The following is a 19,496-nucleotide window of genomic DNA, read 5'->3' as shown; positions in this document are numbered from 1 at the left end:
TTAGTTCTTTTGGAAATCAGGACCAAACATAAATTCTGTTGCGGTGGGGGGGGGGGGCTATATGCATTTCATCAGAACAATTGTGAGATGAATTTGTTGTATCTCAACCAAGCTTAGTCAGAAGTAGCACTTGTGCTATTTATACTTTTTTTGAATTCAGGGACTGCTGTCAGATCACAACCAAACTTGATAGGAAGTAAGAGTTAGTATCCTAGTAATTGTCTGTTTTGTATAAGCTACTTTAATGTAAAAAATTAAAAAAGTATAAGAGTGGTTTTCTCCCAGAGTTTGTACCACAATATGATGCAATATGTTTCAACTTAAACGAGCACCGTGTTTTTCTTTCGATCAGAGGCAGTTCATGCCATCTGACAAGAGTAGTTTTCATTATTTTATATCAATAAAAAAAAACAATCAATCGTTGAAAAATCAAACTTATCTGACCTGGAAGTGATGATTTTGCATGCATTCAAATGTATTCAAAATGTGTTCAAAACACTGTTGTCAGGTAGTAAACGTAAAAAATTTCAAGGAAATGCTTTTCAAATGGGTTTTTGCAAAAGATTTCGATATAGATTACCCAAAACCATGAGATGTTGGGAAAAACATCATGTTTGAAATCAACACACCAAATAACATAAAACTCTGCAGACTTCTTTTGTATTTTTCAAAAAACTTTAGTTTGGCAGGCCTGTGTAATTGAAAAAAAATATACGATAAAATAGTTTTACTTAAAATCTAGTTCTAAAAACAAGCTTTGTTCGTGAAACTTAACTGTTTATCTTTTTTTTTTTTACCAAAAAAAACACTATTTTTTACCATTATTTTCTGTAAATTGTTACTCTAGAGATTTTACGATTGTCGATGGCGAAATGACTATTTCAAACTAATTTGGTAATGCTGTTGAATGTAATTCAGTCCATTCTAAATTCAGCAGTTTCACAAGAATATACTCTTTGAGTAAGTATCATTCATTTCGGTTTAAAAATTCAGATATTTTGCAACGTTTGCTTTTATTTTTTAAGTTCAGCAATGAACCCTGCACATTCCGACTTGAACAAAATAAATCGTGTATTAACAGTGGTTTTCATACGGTGACAAAATTTTCTTTAGTCCCTGGTTTTTGTGTTTCAATAATCCTTTTTCTGTTGGTTTCAGGGCCTGCATTTTGTACCATTGCCTGTCATGCGTAGACTCCTTGTAGCAAATCTGCAAAATTAGAACCCCCGCCATATTGGTATTATAGTCTTGAACAATTGGGGGAGCAATTCTGATCTTAGTACCGTCCTTTTTCCCTTCTGCGAATACTAGTTACCTCTGTGAAGTGTCATTTCAATGAAAGATGTACATATTTATTCTCATGCAGTTGGCAATAGGTGTATCAGATACAGAGACTTTGCGGTTAAGTTTTCCTCTTTTCAAAGAAGTGTTTTCGCAGAACTCTGGAAAGTGGTGTAATTTGGTTGAATTGTGCCACAGGCTTTTATCACTTTCATTTCTTGGTTAATTAGTAATAAAATAATTGCTGAAGTATACAGAATTTGGCTTTGGGGTCAGAAGTGCAGTCAGATAGATTACCTCACATTCATCAGGTCCAAAGTTAGGCTGATTTTCCATTGTGTCATATTTCTTGCCTTGACAGACTTCAAACATATAAATATAGCTACTCACGCATGCCCAATATCACATTTATGATCGTTTTTATTGGCTTCATAGGATTGTACTGCTTCATTGTTGATTTTCCATTGAAACGGTTTCTGATTCATCCCAGTACGCCGACAAAGAGACGTTCAAATTTTCCATCAGTGTCCTTATCTTAAGAAAGTTTATCCGGGCACTTTTCTGGCATACCAACGTTATTGTTGATGTGAAGAAATTTTGGAATGCTCAGAAATATATATCTACTCATGCGCTTTGCAATCAGCCTTGTCTTTTTCTGCACAACACAAAGGTTGGTTTGCTCCACTATTCTAGTTCAACATTATCATCCCAATATTCGACAAAATGACAATAAGCGGGTATCTGACAGTCCTTGAAAATGTCCCTTTTAAGGCCAGTCTTAGTTAGGTTGGAAAGGTATTAATATTAGAATTCTAGTTGCTCATTTTGTGACTAAAAAGACTCAAGGATAAAATTTGAGAGAAACTTTCCAGGAACAGTTTAATGCTAAACTGGAGAGTTTGAAATTTGACAATGTAGAGGATGGATGGAATAATTTTAGGTAAATAGTTTGTGAAGTCGCCGATGGTTTCTTAGGGAGGAAAGTTAGAAACACAGCTAGGAATATTAGTGAAAATATTTTATGTTTAATGAAGAAGAGTAGGGGATTGTAAAAAAAAAAATTGAGTAATAGATCATATGAAAATAAGAGGAATGTAAAGAAAGCGGAGAAAGCATTAAAATATGAATTAAGGAGGTGTGACATGGAACCCATAGATAAAATTGCCAAAGATCTGGAAGATGCAGCCAGACGGCGTGACACTAAAATATTGTACTGATCTTTGTATAAATTGAGAGGGAATAGTCAATATGGACTTGTCCCAGTTAAATATAGAAACGGACCATAATTAGTGATACGAAAAGAGTTAAGGAGATATGGACAGAACTTCTTGAGAATGTGCTAAACAGGGATAGAGTTACAGGAAAAGATATAGAAAAGAATGAATAACTTTGTGACACTTTGGATGTGAAGGAAGCTTTATTTTGTGAGGAATATTTAATGACAGTACTGAAAGGAATAAAACAAATAATAAGGCCCCAGGTGCTCGTAGTGCGGTTAATGAGTTTCTTAAATTTGGTGGTTACGAGGCTAGAGATAAGTTACTGAAGATTATGAATGTGATTTTTGAAATAGTGGAAGTACGTAGCGATTAAAAAAAGAAGAAAAAACTACAATTAAATCCTCCATAAGAAAAGTAATAGGAATGAGTGTGGTAATTATAGAGGCATTAGACTGGTTTCTCTAGGAAGCAAATTACTTAGTATGATGATACTTTTCATTCTTAGAGATGCTGTAGATAAAGTGTTAAGAGAAGAACAATGCGGTAATAGGAAGTGTAGATGATGTGTCGACCAAATTTTCACCTTTAGATTAATAAATGAAAACTGCCCGAGCTGTCAAACACCCCTTTAGTCCTCAGTTCGTAGATTTTGAGCCAGCGTTTGATTCAGCTGATAGAAGAGATGATTTAGCGAAGGTCCTGTCCTTTTATGGTATACCAGATAGATGCATTAAGTTGATTAGTGCTTTGTTGGAGAATAACGTTGCTGCGGTTAAGCTAGGAAATGAGGTTAATAGCTGGTTTCCTACAAAATCAGGAGTTAAGCTGGATTCCGTTCTATCCCCATTTATATGGATTATTTTTATGAACTTTGCCCTAAAGAGCACAGCAAGGGCAATGGGAGAACAGGGAATCAAATTGGGAAGTAAAATACCTAGATTTGATTATGCTGATGATTTAAGTATTCTGTATGAAAATGTTAGCAAAATGAAAGAACTTCTAGAGTTTTTTTCACAGTTGAAAAAAGTTGGGAGGAATAGGAAGATAAGTCTGCGAACTAAGATTAGAATATTGAAAGCTACAGTGATGGCAGTGATCAAGTGTGGTTCTGAAGCTTGGGCGCTCCAAAGAACAGAGGAAGATTTGCTAGATGTTTTCCAGAGAAACTGCCGATGTATTGTTTTGGGTACCCGACAGACTGACTATATTTCAAACAGTAGGTTGTACAAAAATGTTGTTCTATCCCGCTTTCTAGGGCTAAAATTTGGGAAAGGTTGAGATGGGTAGGACACGTTCTGTGGATGAAGGATGACAGATTCCCAAATATTGTCTTTGTTGGCCAACTGTTTAGGGCCAAACGAAAAGCAGGTCGTCCCCAAATGGCGTGGGAAGATGTAAAGAAAGTTTTGAGGGAAATGGCAACTTTTTGGGAGGTTGTAAAGAGGAAGGCTTTGAATAGATAGGGATAGAGGAGGAGCGTGCGTAGCTGTGCTGGCTTCAGGTGGCTTGGTGCTGCAGGGAGTTGTTGTTAGTTAGTTTAATTTAGTAGAAAGATGAATTGGGCATTTGAATAGCTTGTATGTTTTTGCAAGTGGCATAGAAGACCAAATGCTAAGAATCCTCACTTATTGGACAGAAAAATATAGATCTCCTGTGATGCTTTGTCTTGTCTCAACTGCTGTCCATTGTTTTTCTGCTGATTATTATAAAATAGTTACATCATACATGCCGGCAGTCCATGTCCTTTGAGAGATAGGAAAATCTGTTTGAATAGAGTAGCTCTTATTCTCGAAGAGTTTATCTTTAGATCAGAGTATAGGTTTCCCGTGTCCTTCCTATGTTTTTCCAAAATTTTGATGAGGACTATCCTTTATTCTCAATTTTAATGGGGACTTCTTAAATCGAGAGTGTTGGGGTTCCACCCCTGTTTCTTTTCCTTTTAGATAAATGACCCATTTTCGTTTCTTTAATTACATTTGCTTATAGTATAATTTCAAAAGACAGGTTAAACTCCCGTTACTAAGCGATAGTGGTTTTGCAATAAATAAGCTGTGAAGCAAGTTTATTTTTACTTCCTGGTTTGGGAGTCATTGAAAGATAAATCTAAGAGGTAAAATTGGGTTTGAATGAGGAGGTACCTGATTGGCTGGGCCAAGTGACGGTCCGCCCATGAAAACAGTGCAGTACAAATTATTATTATGTTTTTAGTCTGCGTTCTGACCCAAGTCAGGGATATATATATATTTCTGGTATTTGTGACCCTTTTGGAAGAATACAAGTAAGGTATTTTCTACAAACTGTGTACTATTTTCCGTAACCCAGGCAGGGAAGAAATAGAGCTACAAGGTACCGTCATTATTATATTGACAGGGAGGGTTGTTACCTCCAAGGAGAGAGTAGAGATTTTCTAGCCGTAACCCAAGGCGGGTACATTTGGCTTTAGAAAGTGGCCATTTGACCACTCGATCTTGTTATCATACCCTGGAACAGGGTATACTGTAAATAGGGTAGTACCGAACCCGATATTTGTAGAACCGTTGGGGTAAGAGTGGGAATGTCACTAACATTTGGACTGACAAGGGGTTCTCCCCTTCAAGTAAGTGGCATAGCAACCGTTTTTGCGCCATTTTTGCCTTTAAAAGTGGTGACCCCGCACGCACACCCCAATAAGTGGTGGCAGCGAGTTAAGGTCCTATCAGTAAATCTGATAATAAAAGAATACCGTGCTTTCGAAGAGACAAGTAATTTAGCCTACAAAAGTAGCCTATTGTGGTTACAGAGGCTATATATAAAAAATCGCAATGAGAAATTTTTATCTGAGTTATGCTTTGATAGATAATAATAAGTAATAAAATTTAATAATCAATAAATCACGCAAATAATTAACTTGTGAGACAAAGGAGGCTGCACCCCCCACGTAGGACCCAAGTAGAATCGGCAAATTAAAAGGAAATAATTTTTCACGAAAGAATAAAAAAAAAAAAAAATTCTGAATCAATTAATACAATTATGAAGATCTATTATGGGCTATGCCTTGTGAGATCATAATTGGAAAATTTACGAATCAATATATCACGCAACTAATTAGTATTCAATTATATAAGGTTAAAATTGCTGCGTGTCAAAACAATTTTCCGCGAGAGAACCGGAAGTTAACTGGATAAAAGAATTTTCATTTAGACTGAAGAGGTAATTTGAAGTTAACGGAATTTTGAAATTATGTCGGACAGAGATGAGATTAATTCAAGACCGAAAAGGGAGAGTGAAGCCGATAGAATAAAAAGACAGAGAGATAGAAAAGAAAGGGAGAAAGATATGAAACAACGTATATTAAATTTCATGGAGGAAGAGAGGATAGCCAGAGAACGAGAAGACGAAAGAGATAGAAAAGAAAGGGAACAAAGAGAGAGAGATAGACAAGAAAGAGAGGATAGCTAGAAAGCAGAGAGAAGAGAATATTAGGATAGATAGAGAACGAAAGGAAGAGGCTGATAGAATAGCCAGAGAACGAAAAAAGGAGAATGATAAAATAGCTAGAGATAAAGAAGAAAGATATCACCAAGAGTTTAAAAGAACCATGATAGGTCTAGTAGAAACCCGCTGGGGAATTCCAGAAAGTGAGATTTTATCACAACTAACTTCTAGGCTGTCAGATAGCCATAATAATTTGTCTAAGAATCAATCGCAAGAAAATGAAAATGACCAAACATTAAACACTTTTACGAGAAAATATACAACTTCGCTAACTAGGGGGGAAGGAGGACCGGCCCATAAAACAAATGGGGTAGCTGTGCCACCCTGTCGGAAAAACGAAATACTGGATACTCGGGTTCAAAATGTTGATAATCCACAAAAAAAGGATGCGGAAGTAAAAAGACCACAAAATATTGAAAAAAAGACGCGCGAAATTGATTTTTCAGGAAAATTTACAAATAATAGAAAACTTGAGAACACTTTTGATGAATATGAGACGATAACAAGTGCAGGCCAAAATGAAACGCTGATTGTACCAGAGAATAAGGAAACGAAATTTATTGTACGCGCCTTTCCTCGGAAAGTTCGAGAAATTTTGGTAGAATATGAAAAACCAAATGTCGGAGTTCAATTCCCATTTGATAACAAAATATTTGTTTCTGCGGTAAAAATAATGAAGATTTGAAGAGAGAAAAGAGATATTAAACGGAGCTACAATGAAGTAATACAGTCAAAGATAGTGGACACTGGAGTCCAAGTCAGATTTAACGATGATTTATTATTTTGTGCGAATGACAGAACTGAGAAAAATAAAGACGCAAAGAGGAATGCAAAGAAGAGACAAAATTTGGAGATTCAGCCTGCAGTGGCGAAAAGTAAAAAAATGTTGGATGGGCTTGGCCTTGAAAACATAAATAATAGGGACAAAAATAAAATGTTGGAGGAGCTGTGCCTTGAAAACATGGATAATAAGGGGGAAAAAGAGGTCAAAGACCCATGGGGAATAAAACATGATGGTTACAAAACAGAGATGAATGACCTACAACGGGTTGGGGGAAAGTTGGGAGATATGGAATGTCGAGTCGGATTGGAAAAATTTTGAAAGGAATCTGATATTGGTTTGATCAACTCAAAAGAGTGTTTGTTCTTTTATGAGGGGGAGGAATCCCTTGGGGAAGATCCCCTGCGGGACGTCGCGAAAGATAGCCCTTTTCCCCAATGCACAACTGGTGGACAAGTTGTGATCCCTTTACCGAGATTTTGCCTTTCTGATCTTGAGTCCTTGGGGGATACTCTCTCCCAGTCACTTCATACTTCACCCAAAAGTTTGTCCAGTAACCCTATTTATAGCTGTTATTCTTCATGGGAATCGACAATTATTCCCGGCAAATTGTGTTCAGTGGCAGATGTACCCAAATTCCATCTTCAATTAGCTTCAACACATCAACGCATATTAATTATCCCAGGGGAGGGAACCCAGAAAAAAGGCGGTTCATGGTTCGCGAAAAATTTTACTTCATTTCCAGTACCCTTATCGTTTTCACAGGCCTTTGCATTTTTGGCCTTAGATTATTTGAAGTTATGCCAAGGACCAATTTAATTTTTGATTGAGATGTGGGGTTATTTCCACAGATGGAAATTAAGAGGCTAGTGCAGCCAATTTTTCATGATGGCTGGCATCATCACATGTGCCAGAAACTGATTCTCTGCTCCTCTCAAATGTAAATTCGTGAGAGCAAGAAAATTTTTTTGTTTTGATTGTGCTGCGTACAATCACTATCTATGAATCTTGAAGACTTCAACTTGCAATATTTAAGGCGGATACTATACGATGTAGACCATGGTGGTCCTACAGTAGGGATGTGTCGAGGACGACCGATCCAGATTCCAGAGCCAAGCGGTGGAAGAGACAAGGCAAACGGATTTTGTAAAGTTGAAGTTAAGTGTTTATGTTTGTAAGGGGGGACCACGGTAGCGCGTGGGCGGTCATTTATCTTACGGGGGGAGGTGTTGGGGTTCCACCCCTGTTTCTTTTCCTTTCAGATAAATGACCTATTTTCGTTTCTTTAATTACATTTGCTTATAGTATAATTTCAAAAGACAGGTTAAATTCCCGTTACTAAGCGATAGTGGTTTTGCAATGGGTAAGCTGTGAAGCAAGTTTTTTTTTACTTCCTGGTTTGGGATTCATTGAAATATAAATCTAAGAGGTAAAATTGGGTTTGAATGAGGAGTTACGTGATTGGCTGGGCCAAGTGACTGTCCGCCCATGCAAACAGTGCAGTAAAAATTATTATTACATTGTATTCCGCGTTCTGACCCCAGTCGGGGATATATATATTTTTGTGGTATTTGTGACCCATTTGGAAGAAAACAAGTAAGGTACTTTCTACAAACTGTGTACTATGTTCCTTAGCCTAGGCAGGGAAGAAATAGAGCTACAAGGTACCGTCATCATTATATTGACAGGGAGGGTTGTTACCTCCAAGGAGAGAGTAGAGATTTTCTAGCCGTAACCCAAGGCGGGTACATTTGGCTTTAGAAAGTGGCCATTTGACCACTCGATCGCGTTATCATACCCTGGGACAGGGTATACTGTAAATAGGGTAGTACCACACCCGATATTTGCAGAACTGTTGGGTTAAGAGCGGGAATCTCACTAACATTTGGGCCGACAAGGGGTTCTCCCCTTCGAGTAAGTGGCATAGCAACCTTTTTTGTGCCATTTTTGCCTTTAAAAGTGGTGACCCCGCGCATACACCCCAATAGAGAGGAATATATAGCAACCAACCCTCTTCGATTCGTTTTATTTATCATCGATTAAGCTTATCTGCTTAGAAACAGTGTTTATTAAATAGCTAGTGCATAGAAAATTCAGGAAGGCAATATTATTTTTTAATGTGTACATTTTGATGACCGGATTTTCAGGGAAAAGTTATTTCCCTAATGTTTTGTTGTCACAGTATTTTTGACAATTTTTTGGACATGTTTTTTCCCTAGCTACCTTTAAACATGTAGTTTCTGAATATTATTTCTCGTCCATAAATTTACTGAAAACGAGTGCTTGTCTCAGCCCCGCAAAGTTGTGATTAGGATAGAGAATAAAGACGGTAAAAACTATTTATTCATAAATGAATTATTTTAGGAGTAAATGGTTCTGGATTTATATATATATATATATATATATATATATATATATATATATATATATATATATATATATATATATATATATATATATATATATATATATATATATATATATATATATATACATGTATATAAATATATATATATATATATATATAGGGTGTTCCAAAATGGCTTACTCCATTTTGTAGTACCATAACTTTGGCAATCTATGCTGGAATGACCTAAAATTCTCACAGCTTGTATAGAAACGTTTCACGTTTTTGTGTGTAATGTTTGGCATTTCTATCTCCTCAGATTAAGAAATGCCGTTCAATTCAAAAGAAAAGGCGTTTTGCGTCTTAGAGTACGCTCGGACTAAGTCACCTAAGACAGTGCAGCGTGCCTTCTTCACAAAATTTGCAAAGAAGAAACCAACTACAAAACAAATTAGGACTTGGCACCAAAAATTTCAAGAAAACGGCTGCTTATGCATACCTAAATCGCCAGGACGGCCATCAACATCAGCAGAGACAGTGGAGCAGGTTCGTGAAGCCTTCCTGCGTAGTCCTCGGAAGAGTGTTAGAAGAGCAAGTGTGGAAACCCACATTTCACAAACAACAGTTTGGCGAATTCTGAGAAAACGATTGCGATTTGAACCTTACAAGCTTCAGCTCGTTCAGGCCTGGAGGGAAGGTGATAAGAGAAAACGTAAAGAATTTTGTATTGAAATGCTAGATAAACTCAAAGAAGACGATTTCGATGATCGGCTAGTCTTTAGTGATGAATCCACGTTTCACACGAGTGGCAAAGTTAATAAACATAATGTTCGCATTTGGGGCGAAGAAAATCCTCAAGACAAAGTTGAACACGAGAGGGACTCACCAAAAGTTAATGTGTTTTGTGCAATATCCAAGAAAAAAGTTTTTAGGGCATTTGTCTTCGAAGAAATATGAACAGAGGTGTTTATCTTCAAATGCTTCAGAATTGGCTAATTGATCAACTCATAGAAAATGAAGACGAAAGTTTCATTTTTCAGCAGGATGGGGCTCTACCTCACTGGAAGCTCACTGTACGAGCCTACCTCAATGAGGTTCTGCCAGAGAGATGGATCGGTCGAGGTAGTGAAGAAGACGATTTGCTTCTGAAATGGCCACCACGATCACCCGACCTTTCGCCGTGTGATTTTTTCCTCTGGGGTTATGTGAAAGGACTAGTCTTCGTACCTCCTCTTCCAGCTAACATTGAAGAACTGAAACAGAGAATTACAGCTGCACTGGAGACTGTTACCAAAGACATGCTAAAGCGAGTTTGGCAAGAGCTCGAATACCGACTCGACGTTTGCAGAGTCACAGGTGGCGCTCATATTGAACATTATAAAAATCTGTCTTAGAACCAACAAATATTTGTACTTATCTTTGTAAATTTAACCAATAAAACATATGACCTTCAACATAAAGTGTATTTAGTTTCATTAAGATCCATCGAGTAGTTTCCGAGATATGGGCATTTAGAATGGGGTCAACCATTTTGACCATTTTGATTTTATATATATATATATATATATATATATATATATATATATATATATATATATATATATATATATATATATATATATATATATAGAAGTAAGTCTAGGGTTTTTTTTATTAAGAAATAACTCTAGCTCTAAATTCATTTTCCGTTGACAAGATTGTGAAGGATTAATTAAAACTGGTGTGAAGGATGAGTAAGAGCAAAATAAAATATTAAAACTTTATCAGGAAGTCGAGTTTCAGGCGACATATTTTCATAGACATATTTCACATGCTATATATTTAAAAATAAAAAATTTTAATTACATCAAAATACAATTATTTTTGTTCGTTAGAGAAATGCGTTTGTCTTAAATTTTAAATCTGGACTCTGCGGTCTTTAAGGTATGGCATCGCAACGGTTTGCTTTGCTTTTTGGTTTGCTTAGCTTTGATATTCTGATCTGTTTTTTTTTTTTTTTTGCTTTTTTATTATTATTTTTTTAGGTATCCAGGTTGGAATCTCAGGTACAGAGGTATAAAACCGCTGCGGAAGCTGCAGAAAAGGTGGAAGATGATCTAAAAGCTGAGAAAAGAAGACTCCAAAGAGAGGTACTCTTGTTTTCTAAGAATATTATTTCAAAGCCCAAATTATTCAAAATATTTCTGGAGAAAAAAAAATCCAGTTTTAATTTCAGAGCTTCTGCATCAGCCAAAGTGTCTAAGCGAGGCTGGTTAACTTAAATATTTGTATCATCCTGTGTGTTATGTTGTTTTATGTTTTTGGGAAAAGGAGAACAAAGAAATCTGTCTCAAATGAGCAACATTAGAGTAAAGGAAAGTGAGTAAACCTAATAGTGTTTTTGTCCGGATTTCCTACAACATTTTGCCTCTGGAACAGCTCTTCGTAATAGCAGTTGTTGGACAACACTGCAGTGGTCAAATTCTTTCGACAATGCTTTTCCATTTGAAAAGTGTTTTGGGGGAACTGCTCTCCATGTTTGTCACTAGCGGCATCAGGGTTTTCTTGGAAAAGTCCAAACGGTTATCTTAAATGAAATACTTCATTCTGTATGGTGGTATGTATGGCAACAGTTTTCTGCCTCATGGCTGCCTAAAAAATCTCTACAAACAATTATGAACGACAGACGTGTTGTTTTTTTTAACATCATTCAATAAATCATGGAAAAGGTGTCAGCCATTAGTTCTTTTATTTGTAGCCCTGCATGTATTCCCTCTTTAATTACTTCACTGGTCCTTGGGAATTTATTTCGCGAACACACGAATTTGAGTGACGTTTTATCCATGTCTTGTACAAAATTTTGTCTTAAGAACCAATTTAATGTGTCGGAGGTAGATACACGTTTTTGTATCAGCAAGAGGATTCGCTTTATTCTTCTCTTCAGGTAGTGGTTCTCTCCAAGCAGGCCATTGTTTACCTGATAGTAATTTTACCTGTCTTTGTCGCCAAACTTGCATATAAAGTAGCAGTACTTTGTTTAACTGAGCTGTAAACCTAGCAAAATTGCATAAACCTTGATATCGTCATATGCGTGCCATTTTTACTTCTCCTGTTGAATGAGAGTAAATAACAGTTTAAAGTTTTCATATGCTTCCTTCTTGTCAACTGTATAAGTTATCTGAAGAGAAGGAAATTTGTTCTCATTGCGGAAAAGCACTGCTCTCAGACTGTGTTTGATGGAATTTATGGAACAATATCAATCACCTTGGCCGTATCTTGATTGTGCTCTTTTATTCATTCTGGTAGGTTCAGTCTTCATTGATGCTCTCTGTGCCGCCAAAAGCAAATAATGCACATTTGAATTGGCGGTAAAAAAAAAAATCCAAACCTGGTGAACAAAAAGCTTTTTCATTCGACCGACTTTGCCTGAAATAATGAAATCATGAAATAATAATGCCAGTCATAATGAAGACTGGGTTTTACACTGAAATGAGGGCCCCGTTATGGATTCGACGTCATTGCCTGAAACCATGTCACCTTCTTTGGGGAGATAGCGACCACGGTAAACAGGTAGTTTTAACCGTGAAGCTGGAAGCTCAGCCGGTTATTTCGAAAATCTTGAATCCGAATCAAATCGTTGGGATTCCCCTGAAAAGAAAAAATGTGGTTCATCTGATTCATAAGGGATAGGAACTGCTGGACCGGCATCCATATCCTTTTCTCTGTCTTTTAGGTGTTTAACTCCATATTCTTTATCACTCAGTGTCATATTTTCGAGAGCTCCTGGTATGGGCAGCTTTAAAGGAGATGGTAAATTAGGATATTGCACAGTTTTCTTTGTTTTAGAGGTGATTCTAGCTACATCTGTCATAGAAGTAACAGTCAGTTATGTAATCCTTTGTTTCTTCCAAAATCATGGGGACACCTAGCAAAATTGGTCCTGGCCCTCTCAACGAGCCTGCAAGGAGTGTAATGCCCTTTTTACCTTCATCGCCAACCTTGCACCCCTAAATGCAATTTAATTGTATATTTTTCAAAGAGGTGTGAGGTGTATGGTATATTTTCCAAGAGGTGTGAGAATGACTAAGTGAGTATGAATAAGTTTTCATTTTTGTGACTTGAGAGTTAGCTCTCCACAGATGTAAAAGAAAGAAAAAGGGTTATTTATGCAAATACAAGACACTTCTTCCTGTAAAATTCCACAAAGCACAAATTTTACCATCATACAGCCTTCCACGAGGTTGGGGCTCTTTCATTATTCAAAGTGACGCAGCAAACATATTCGCGGCTTGGTACAATGTGAGCATAATTCATCGGCCTCCTTAATATTATGCCAGTGAATGTTAGAGTTGAGGATAAGGAGCGAGGTTCTTTATGTACTTCGATTGTTTACGAACAATTACAATTAAAAAAAAAAAATAATAATAATAAAAGCAAATTATTTAAGCAGTAGCAAAGTAACCAATATGTAAATTTTTCGATTCTTTTTCATAGATAAAGGGTACCCTACACAAAAATGATCCTACGCAAAAACGGATTTCTTTTTCAAAATCAATAACCATGACTTTTAACAGTTAGATGTTGCATCAGGTATATGTCTAATACGAATCTTAATTAGGTACATAAAGCCTTGTAACTGTTACCGATGTTTTTTTTTTTTTTTTTTTTTTTTTTTTTTTTTTTGGTGGGAATTGGATTATACTTAGAGTTGCGAAACATTTTGACATCGTTTCATCCCCGTAGCCTGCACATCTTTTCGAAAATAACTTAATATTCAGCCTCACTTTCATCCAGTAAAACAAAATAAAAAGCGGAGAAACAAAAAATTAGATACAAATAGTAAACGAATTAGTATGGAAGCTAGTAAATCCTCCTGGATTACATGTAAGCACCTTCAAAGTCTCTGCTAAACAGTCTTAGCAGTCTCAAGGGAGTTCGTGGCTCTCACATGACAAAGTATTTCCTGTCAAAGTAGGGAACGTTTTGGCAGCTATCGAATCTCTCTTGTCTTTTATAAGGTACTGAATAGGGAACAGTTAGTTCTTAGGAAGACTGATCCCTGTAAGTGTTGTAAAGCTCATAACACTGGCTCTTAGAGATATCTTTAGAAGCATGCATAAAATTTGTGACATTGTGTGCTAAATCGATTACATCGGAGGAAGATTTGTCCAAGATTAGGTATGGTAAGATCAGTCTGTGACTGAAAGTTGGAACCGCCTCTTTAGCAAAATATGGACATGTTGCTAATTTTGGGTGCCAGTAAAAAATCACTAATTCTTTTTTCTTTAATTTGTCTTCTTTTTTTTTCAGCCCGTCTCTGGGGGCTGTTGATATCTTATATATATATATATATATATGTATATATATAATTGAAAGCTGATTTTGTCATTTATTTATACTACTTGAAATAGTTTATATTGTAATATACACGTTGTTTAGTTTTCCTAAAACAAGACTATCGGACATGAAAATGGCTCCGAAGTACCGATTTCAATATTTCAATTTCAATATCGAAATCAATATATTCAAATACAGATATCGTCCAAAACTAAACAGGTATTAAAGAAGACAACTTGGATTTATTTATATGATTCAATAAAACTTACAGAATCAAGAACTATAAAGTGGAGGAAACAAACCGACACAGTGTTTTCACAAGGAAGGAGGGGGGAGGAGCCTGCACTTTACAAAAAACATCACACAATAAAACTTGAAATTAATGGAACTAAGTTATCGTGATATTATCGTTATGTTCAAAACTAATATTAAAAACCGAATTATTTTGTCATTATTACAGTTAATCCACTTTTTCTCCAATTATTCTTAACTCTGCTATTTTCTGTTTAGCTTCGAGACGTGCGTCAACAATTCGACGATGCCGATGCGGCACGCCGAGTGCTACAGCGTCAATATGACAAACTGACTCACTATCGCTAATTGGTCAGCAAAACGATGCTTGCTTTGTTTCTTTTCTTTTTTTTCGTATATGTATGCATGTGTTTTGGTTGGTTTGTGTTGCATGTCTGCTAACCATGGATAGCACTAAAATTATATCTCAGGATATGTTAGGGAAAAGAGCTAAATCCTTCAAAGTTTTCCGACGGTTCAAGTTTCGACAAAATATTATGTTAAATGTAGTTCACCCTCTCTCTCTCCTCTCTCTCTCTCTCTCTCTCTCTCTCTCTCTCTCTCTCTCTCTCGCTCTCTCTCACTCTCTCTCTATCTCCCTCACTCTCTCTCTGTTTCTCTCTATTTCTTCATTTTATATTTTTATTATTTGCTTGAACTTATTTGCTGTCCATCAGTTTTAATGATTTTGTTTTGACTTCGAAAACTATCAAAACATTATCATGTTCAACCAGCCGTTTTAGCCGTTTTTTTATCTGTGTGCTATTCAGCTAAGTTCAACCATGCTATTCAGCTTTTCCGAAACTTGGATAGATGAAAAAACAAACAAACAATTTGAAATAATGTTATCCTTGCTATTACGTTATCTGATTTTAAAAACTGCACTTAAAAACTGAGATTTGCATTTAATGAAGGACCACCGAAGTCATCGAATAGATAATAGCCTAGGACTATTGTCAGATGCCTTCAGACCTAAAGTTGCCAAAACTTTTGGGTAAGTGATAATACTGAATAAAAATTCAGTGAAATTTCCTGTGAATTTTAAATTGGATGACTTGGTTCATTCCTTAACCTCTTAAATATTCCACAGTTTACTTTTTACTTAATCGCACCAAAAACTAAATTTATTTTAAATTTTTATAGGAATATTTATAGTATTCTAATAGTTATTGAATATTGTTTATAGTACGATTATTTTTTAAGCCCTTCCTCGAAATATTGTGGGTGTTATTTTTTGTATACCAATATATTGTTTGGATTATGATGTTAAATTTTAGCATGATTCTTAAGCTTGTAGTTTTTTTTTGTATTATGTATTTTACGTTAACTGTATGGAAATGAGAGATTATCTAACATACTTATACGAGGCTCCTGATTTATTTATTTATATTTTTTTCCTTTGTTTTCTTCTTCTTTTTTTCCTTTCTTTTTTTTGTGAGAAGACAAGAAAGCAAATTTAGTCACACGAATGAAACAAGGTATATATAAGAGGTATATATGTATATATATATATATATATATATATATATATATATATATATATATATATATATATATATATATATATATATATATACATATACCATGTGTAGTAGTCACTCTAGTCATTCTGATGTGCTTGCGATCGATCATGCCATGATTGTAGCTCATTGGAGAGGGGAAGTAGATTATTAACTGAATGCACATTTTTGTTCCCCTTATTTGAATTTTAGAGCAGAACTACCAAGTATTCCTCCACTTTTCTTTAAGAAAAATGAGAAAAGAGGATAAATTTAAAAGTTTTAGGAACCCTTATGAAACTCATAATCATAAAATAAATATGATTCACAAGTACAAACTCCCTACTTGAAACTCCTCACACGAAGGATGAACTTCATGTTTAATGATAACTGTAAGAGAATACTATTCATTTGGAATCATTAGAACACACGGGAAAAAAAACAACTTAAAAACACAAAAACTTTGGAGGGGAAAATTTGTACTGACAAGACTTTATAAGCTGATGCTACTAAAGTAATGGACTCTGTTTCCCCTTTTTCACTACTGAATCGCGGAAATTTCTCTTAAAATTATTAAAAGGGTAAATTAAATGAACTTTGGTGCCAAGACTTCCAAACTGAATGGTCGGCTTGGTGGTAGAGAGAAAAGTGCATACTTCTCAAATTGAGTTTTGATTTTTGACCCCTGGTTAGGTATTAATCAATGAAAACAGGGCTGGAAAAAGATCTTGTAAATGTAAAATATACAAACATGAAGAAGAAAAAGTTTAAGCTGACTTAAAATCCGTGATTGTTTCTATAATAGAAGAATCAATTTTAGATGAGTTTTCTCGCCTTAGAAAAAAAAACAGCACTCTCTAAACACAAATAATATAGAAAATTTGAAATCCAATTCATCGAACACTAAGGGAAAATGCCTGAATTCAAGCACGGGAAATTATTTTTATGCTTGATTAGATCACTTATAAAAAGCAAGGATTTGATATGTATTACCTATCAACTGTGAGACTATGAGATAATAAGAGAAATCTTGTGTTCATCTTTGGCTATACGTGTAGTGATGTAAATGAAACAGTTGTCAAATTGATTATCTTTGTATTTTCTTTGTCTTTGTAGTTTGTTTTTGGGTTTGTGTGTACAGAATATGTTCAACCCCGTCTTAATATGGAAATACTTTAAAGTGACTTTTAAATACTGTTTAGCAATCGACATCCAATTAAAAAATAAATGGGATATTTATCCTAATCTTATTTTGAGGTATCCTCGTGAAATCTCTTGTGAATGTACGGAAAAATAGTCCATTCGGTGCTTTAACGCCAAAATCATGAAACATTCTGAAAGTATAGTTAATAGTTTGGCTTCTGAGTTGACCATGTAGTTAACATGGGTGTATGTTAGTATTACCAAGTTTGCCAATTTAGGGGAGGCTGAAACCACCAGAAATGTTTTTTTGGTTAGCCAATTCCCTCTAGAATTTCATGAAATTTCCTACATGTACTATACATACTTAACTTTCTATTATGGGCTGTAGTCAAATTTAGAATATTCAGTCGCTGTCCCCTCCTTAATAATGGTGTCATTGTGCCTTTGTTCCTCGATTATTTCTAACGGTGCGGATGAAAATTCTGAAATGAAAAAAAAAAAAAAAAAAAACTAAGAAAAAATGACAGTTTCGTAATTTACGCCTTCAGTTGTACATTATAGGCATTCCTATTTAGGGGTGCTTCTCAGATATGTTTCTGCGAATTTAGCCACCTTGAAAACTAGCCAAAGTTAACAATGATCTAAGTACTATAGTTTTCGTATCGACTCACAGTATGAAACCAGCTAATGTGACGTTTACAATAGCAAAGACGATCGCGCCTTTGATAAAAAAAAAATAATAATAATAATGAAAGCCGCCATTTAGAAATGTTCAAACAATGATGGCATTGTCAAAGACTCATAAAGTAGAGGCAAAGAAAAAAAATGGAGACCAAATCACCACCTCTACTAGCTTGAAGTAGATGTTTTCGTTATTATTATTTTTATTATTGTTAGAAAACCATTTGAAAATATTTTTTAATAATGCTTCTAGAGAGAATTGATTTAATTTAATTTAACTTTACTTTAAAAATAATCGATGTTCTATATCGTTGATGTTCATGCTTATTCTTCATACAATCTTTTTTTCCCGCTTAGTTAAGAGAAGCCCAAACCCGTCTAGAAGAACTGGAGACATCACAGTCACACCTTCAGAAACGATTGGACAAATTAAAATCTGCCAAATCTGCTTTACTTAAAGACATTTGATCACTATTTTGTTACTTTTGTACAGATTTATGGTGCGAAGTACTTGGACCAAATGTGAGTGATTTCGTGAATGAACTCGTCGGACATAGAAATAGAAATTGTTTTTAAGACTCGCAGAAATATTTCTGAATCATGTAATTGTGTTATGTTCAATGTTTTCGTTTGACCTGATCAAAGAAAGACAATTTTAATACTTATCTGTTTTTAAATATTGCTTAACATGCCTCAAAGCTTATAGTATCTGATAGTACCGCTGCTATTGTTCTAAAGATAAAAAGTTACAAGACATCAATTTTGTAGGAGAGCCAAAAACTGAGAAAAAAACATAGGATTATTTGGCTGTTTGATAAGCCCCTTTTCTGAAGGCGGATTATTCTATTAAGCCATAGGAAAAACAGCTTTACTGTCTGTTTTTACAAACTCTGTTTCTAGGTACGTCTACATATCTTGTGAAATTGAAAAATTAATTCGATCGGTTTAATGAGCTTGCTTAGTCTATGTCTGTTGGCTGTTCATAGGGCTTCCACTGTCCCCTAATTTTTCAGGGTTTCACCGAATCTCCTGGAAGACCATTGGGTTCTCCAGAATTTAGCGTTAACGGAATTAACAATTCGTATTTTAGGCTAACATTCATGTATTTACAAACGTCAATTTTCGGGGAGAATTTGGAGAACCCAATTTATTTTTTGGAATATTCAGAGAAACCCTGAAACATTCCGGGATAGTGAAATCACTAGCTGTATATCTCATGCTGATAAAAGAGTTGCAACATAACCCTTTTCGAGTTGCTACAGCTGAATAGGATGTCTGCAAAGCAAAGGTTCTCAACTGACTTGTGACTCAGTTATTTTTCTTCTTCTGTCATTGCAACAATTAATCTTAGCCTTACGCTTACAATCTTAACCTACACTTAGATGAGAGTTAATATTAAGTATAAACATATTTTTGTATAAGAAGCTTTTTTTTTTTTTTTTTTTTTTTTTTTTTTTTTTTTT

General features: G+C 35.2%; 1 protein-coding gene across 4 annotated transcripts in view; it reads left to right on the top strand.

Moving 5' to 3' along the window:
• LOC148949424 (leucine-rich repeat flightless-interacting protein 2) overlaps positions 1–18,734 on the top strand; it is an 80,816-nt gene extending 62,082 nt beyond the window's left edge. For 2 of the 4 annotated variants that reach the window (XM_089093452.1, XM_089093453.1), the window contains 2 exons: positions 11,128–11,232; positions 18,391–18,728. In XM_089093452.1, coding sequence (XP_088949578.1) covers positions 11,128–11,232; positions 18,391–18,501 — 216 coding nt within the window. In that variant the 3' untranslated portion in view covers positions 18,502–18,728. Of the gene's footprint in view, positions 1–11,127; positions 11,233–14,929; positions 15,023–18,390 lie in introns of all 4 variants that reach the window. The other 2 variants (XM_089093451.1, XM_089093450.1) reach the window with 2 other exon arrangements.
• The last annotated feature ends 762 nt before the right edge of the window (positions 18,735–19,496 follow it).

This window comes from Artemia sp. Qi Xiang Cuo, chromosome 8 (genome assembly GCF_049724085.1).
Source record: "Artemia sp. Qi Xiang Cuo chromosome 8, ASM4972408v1, whole genome shotgun sequence".
Lineage (NCBI taxonomy): Eukaryota > Metazoa > Arthropoda > Branchiopoda > Anostraca > Artemiidae > Artemia > Artemia sp. Qi Xiang Cuo.
This window is presented reverse-complemented; position numbering and strand designations above follow the sequence as displayed.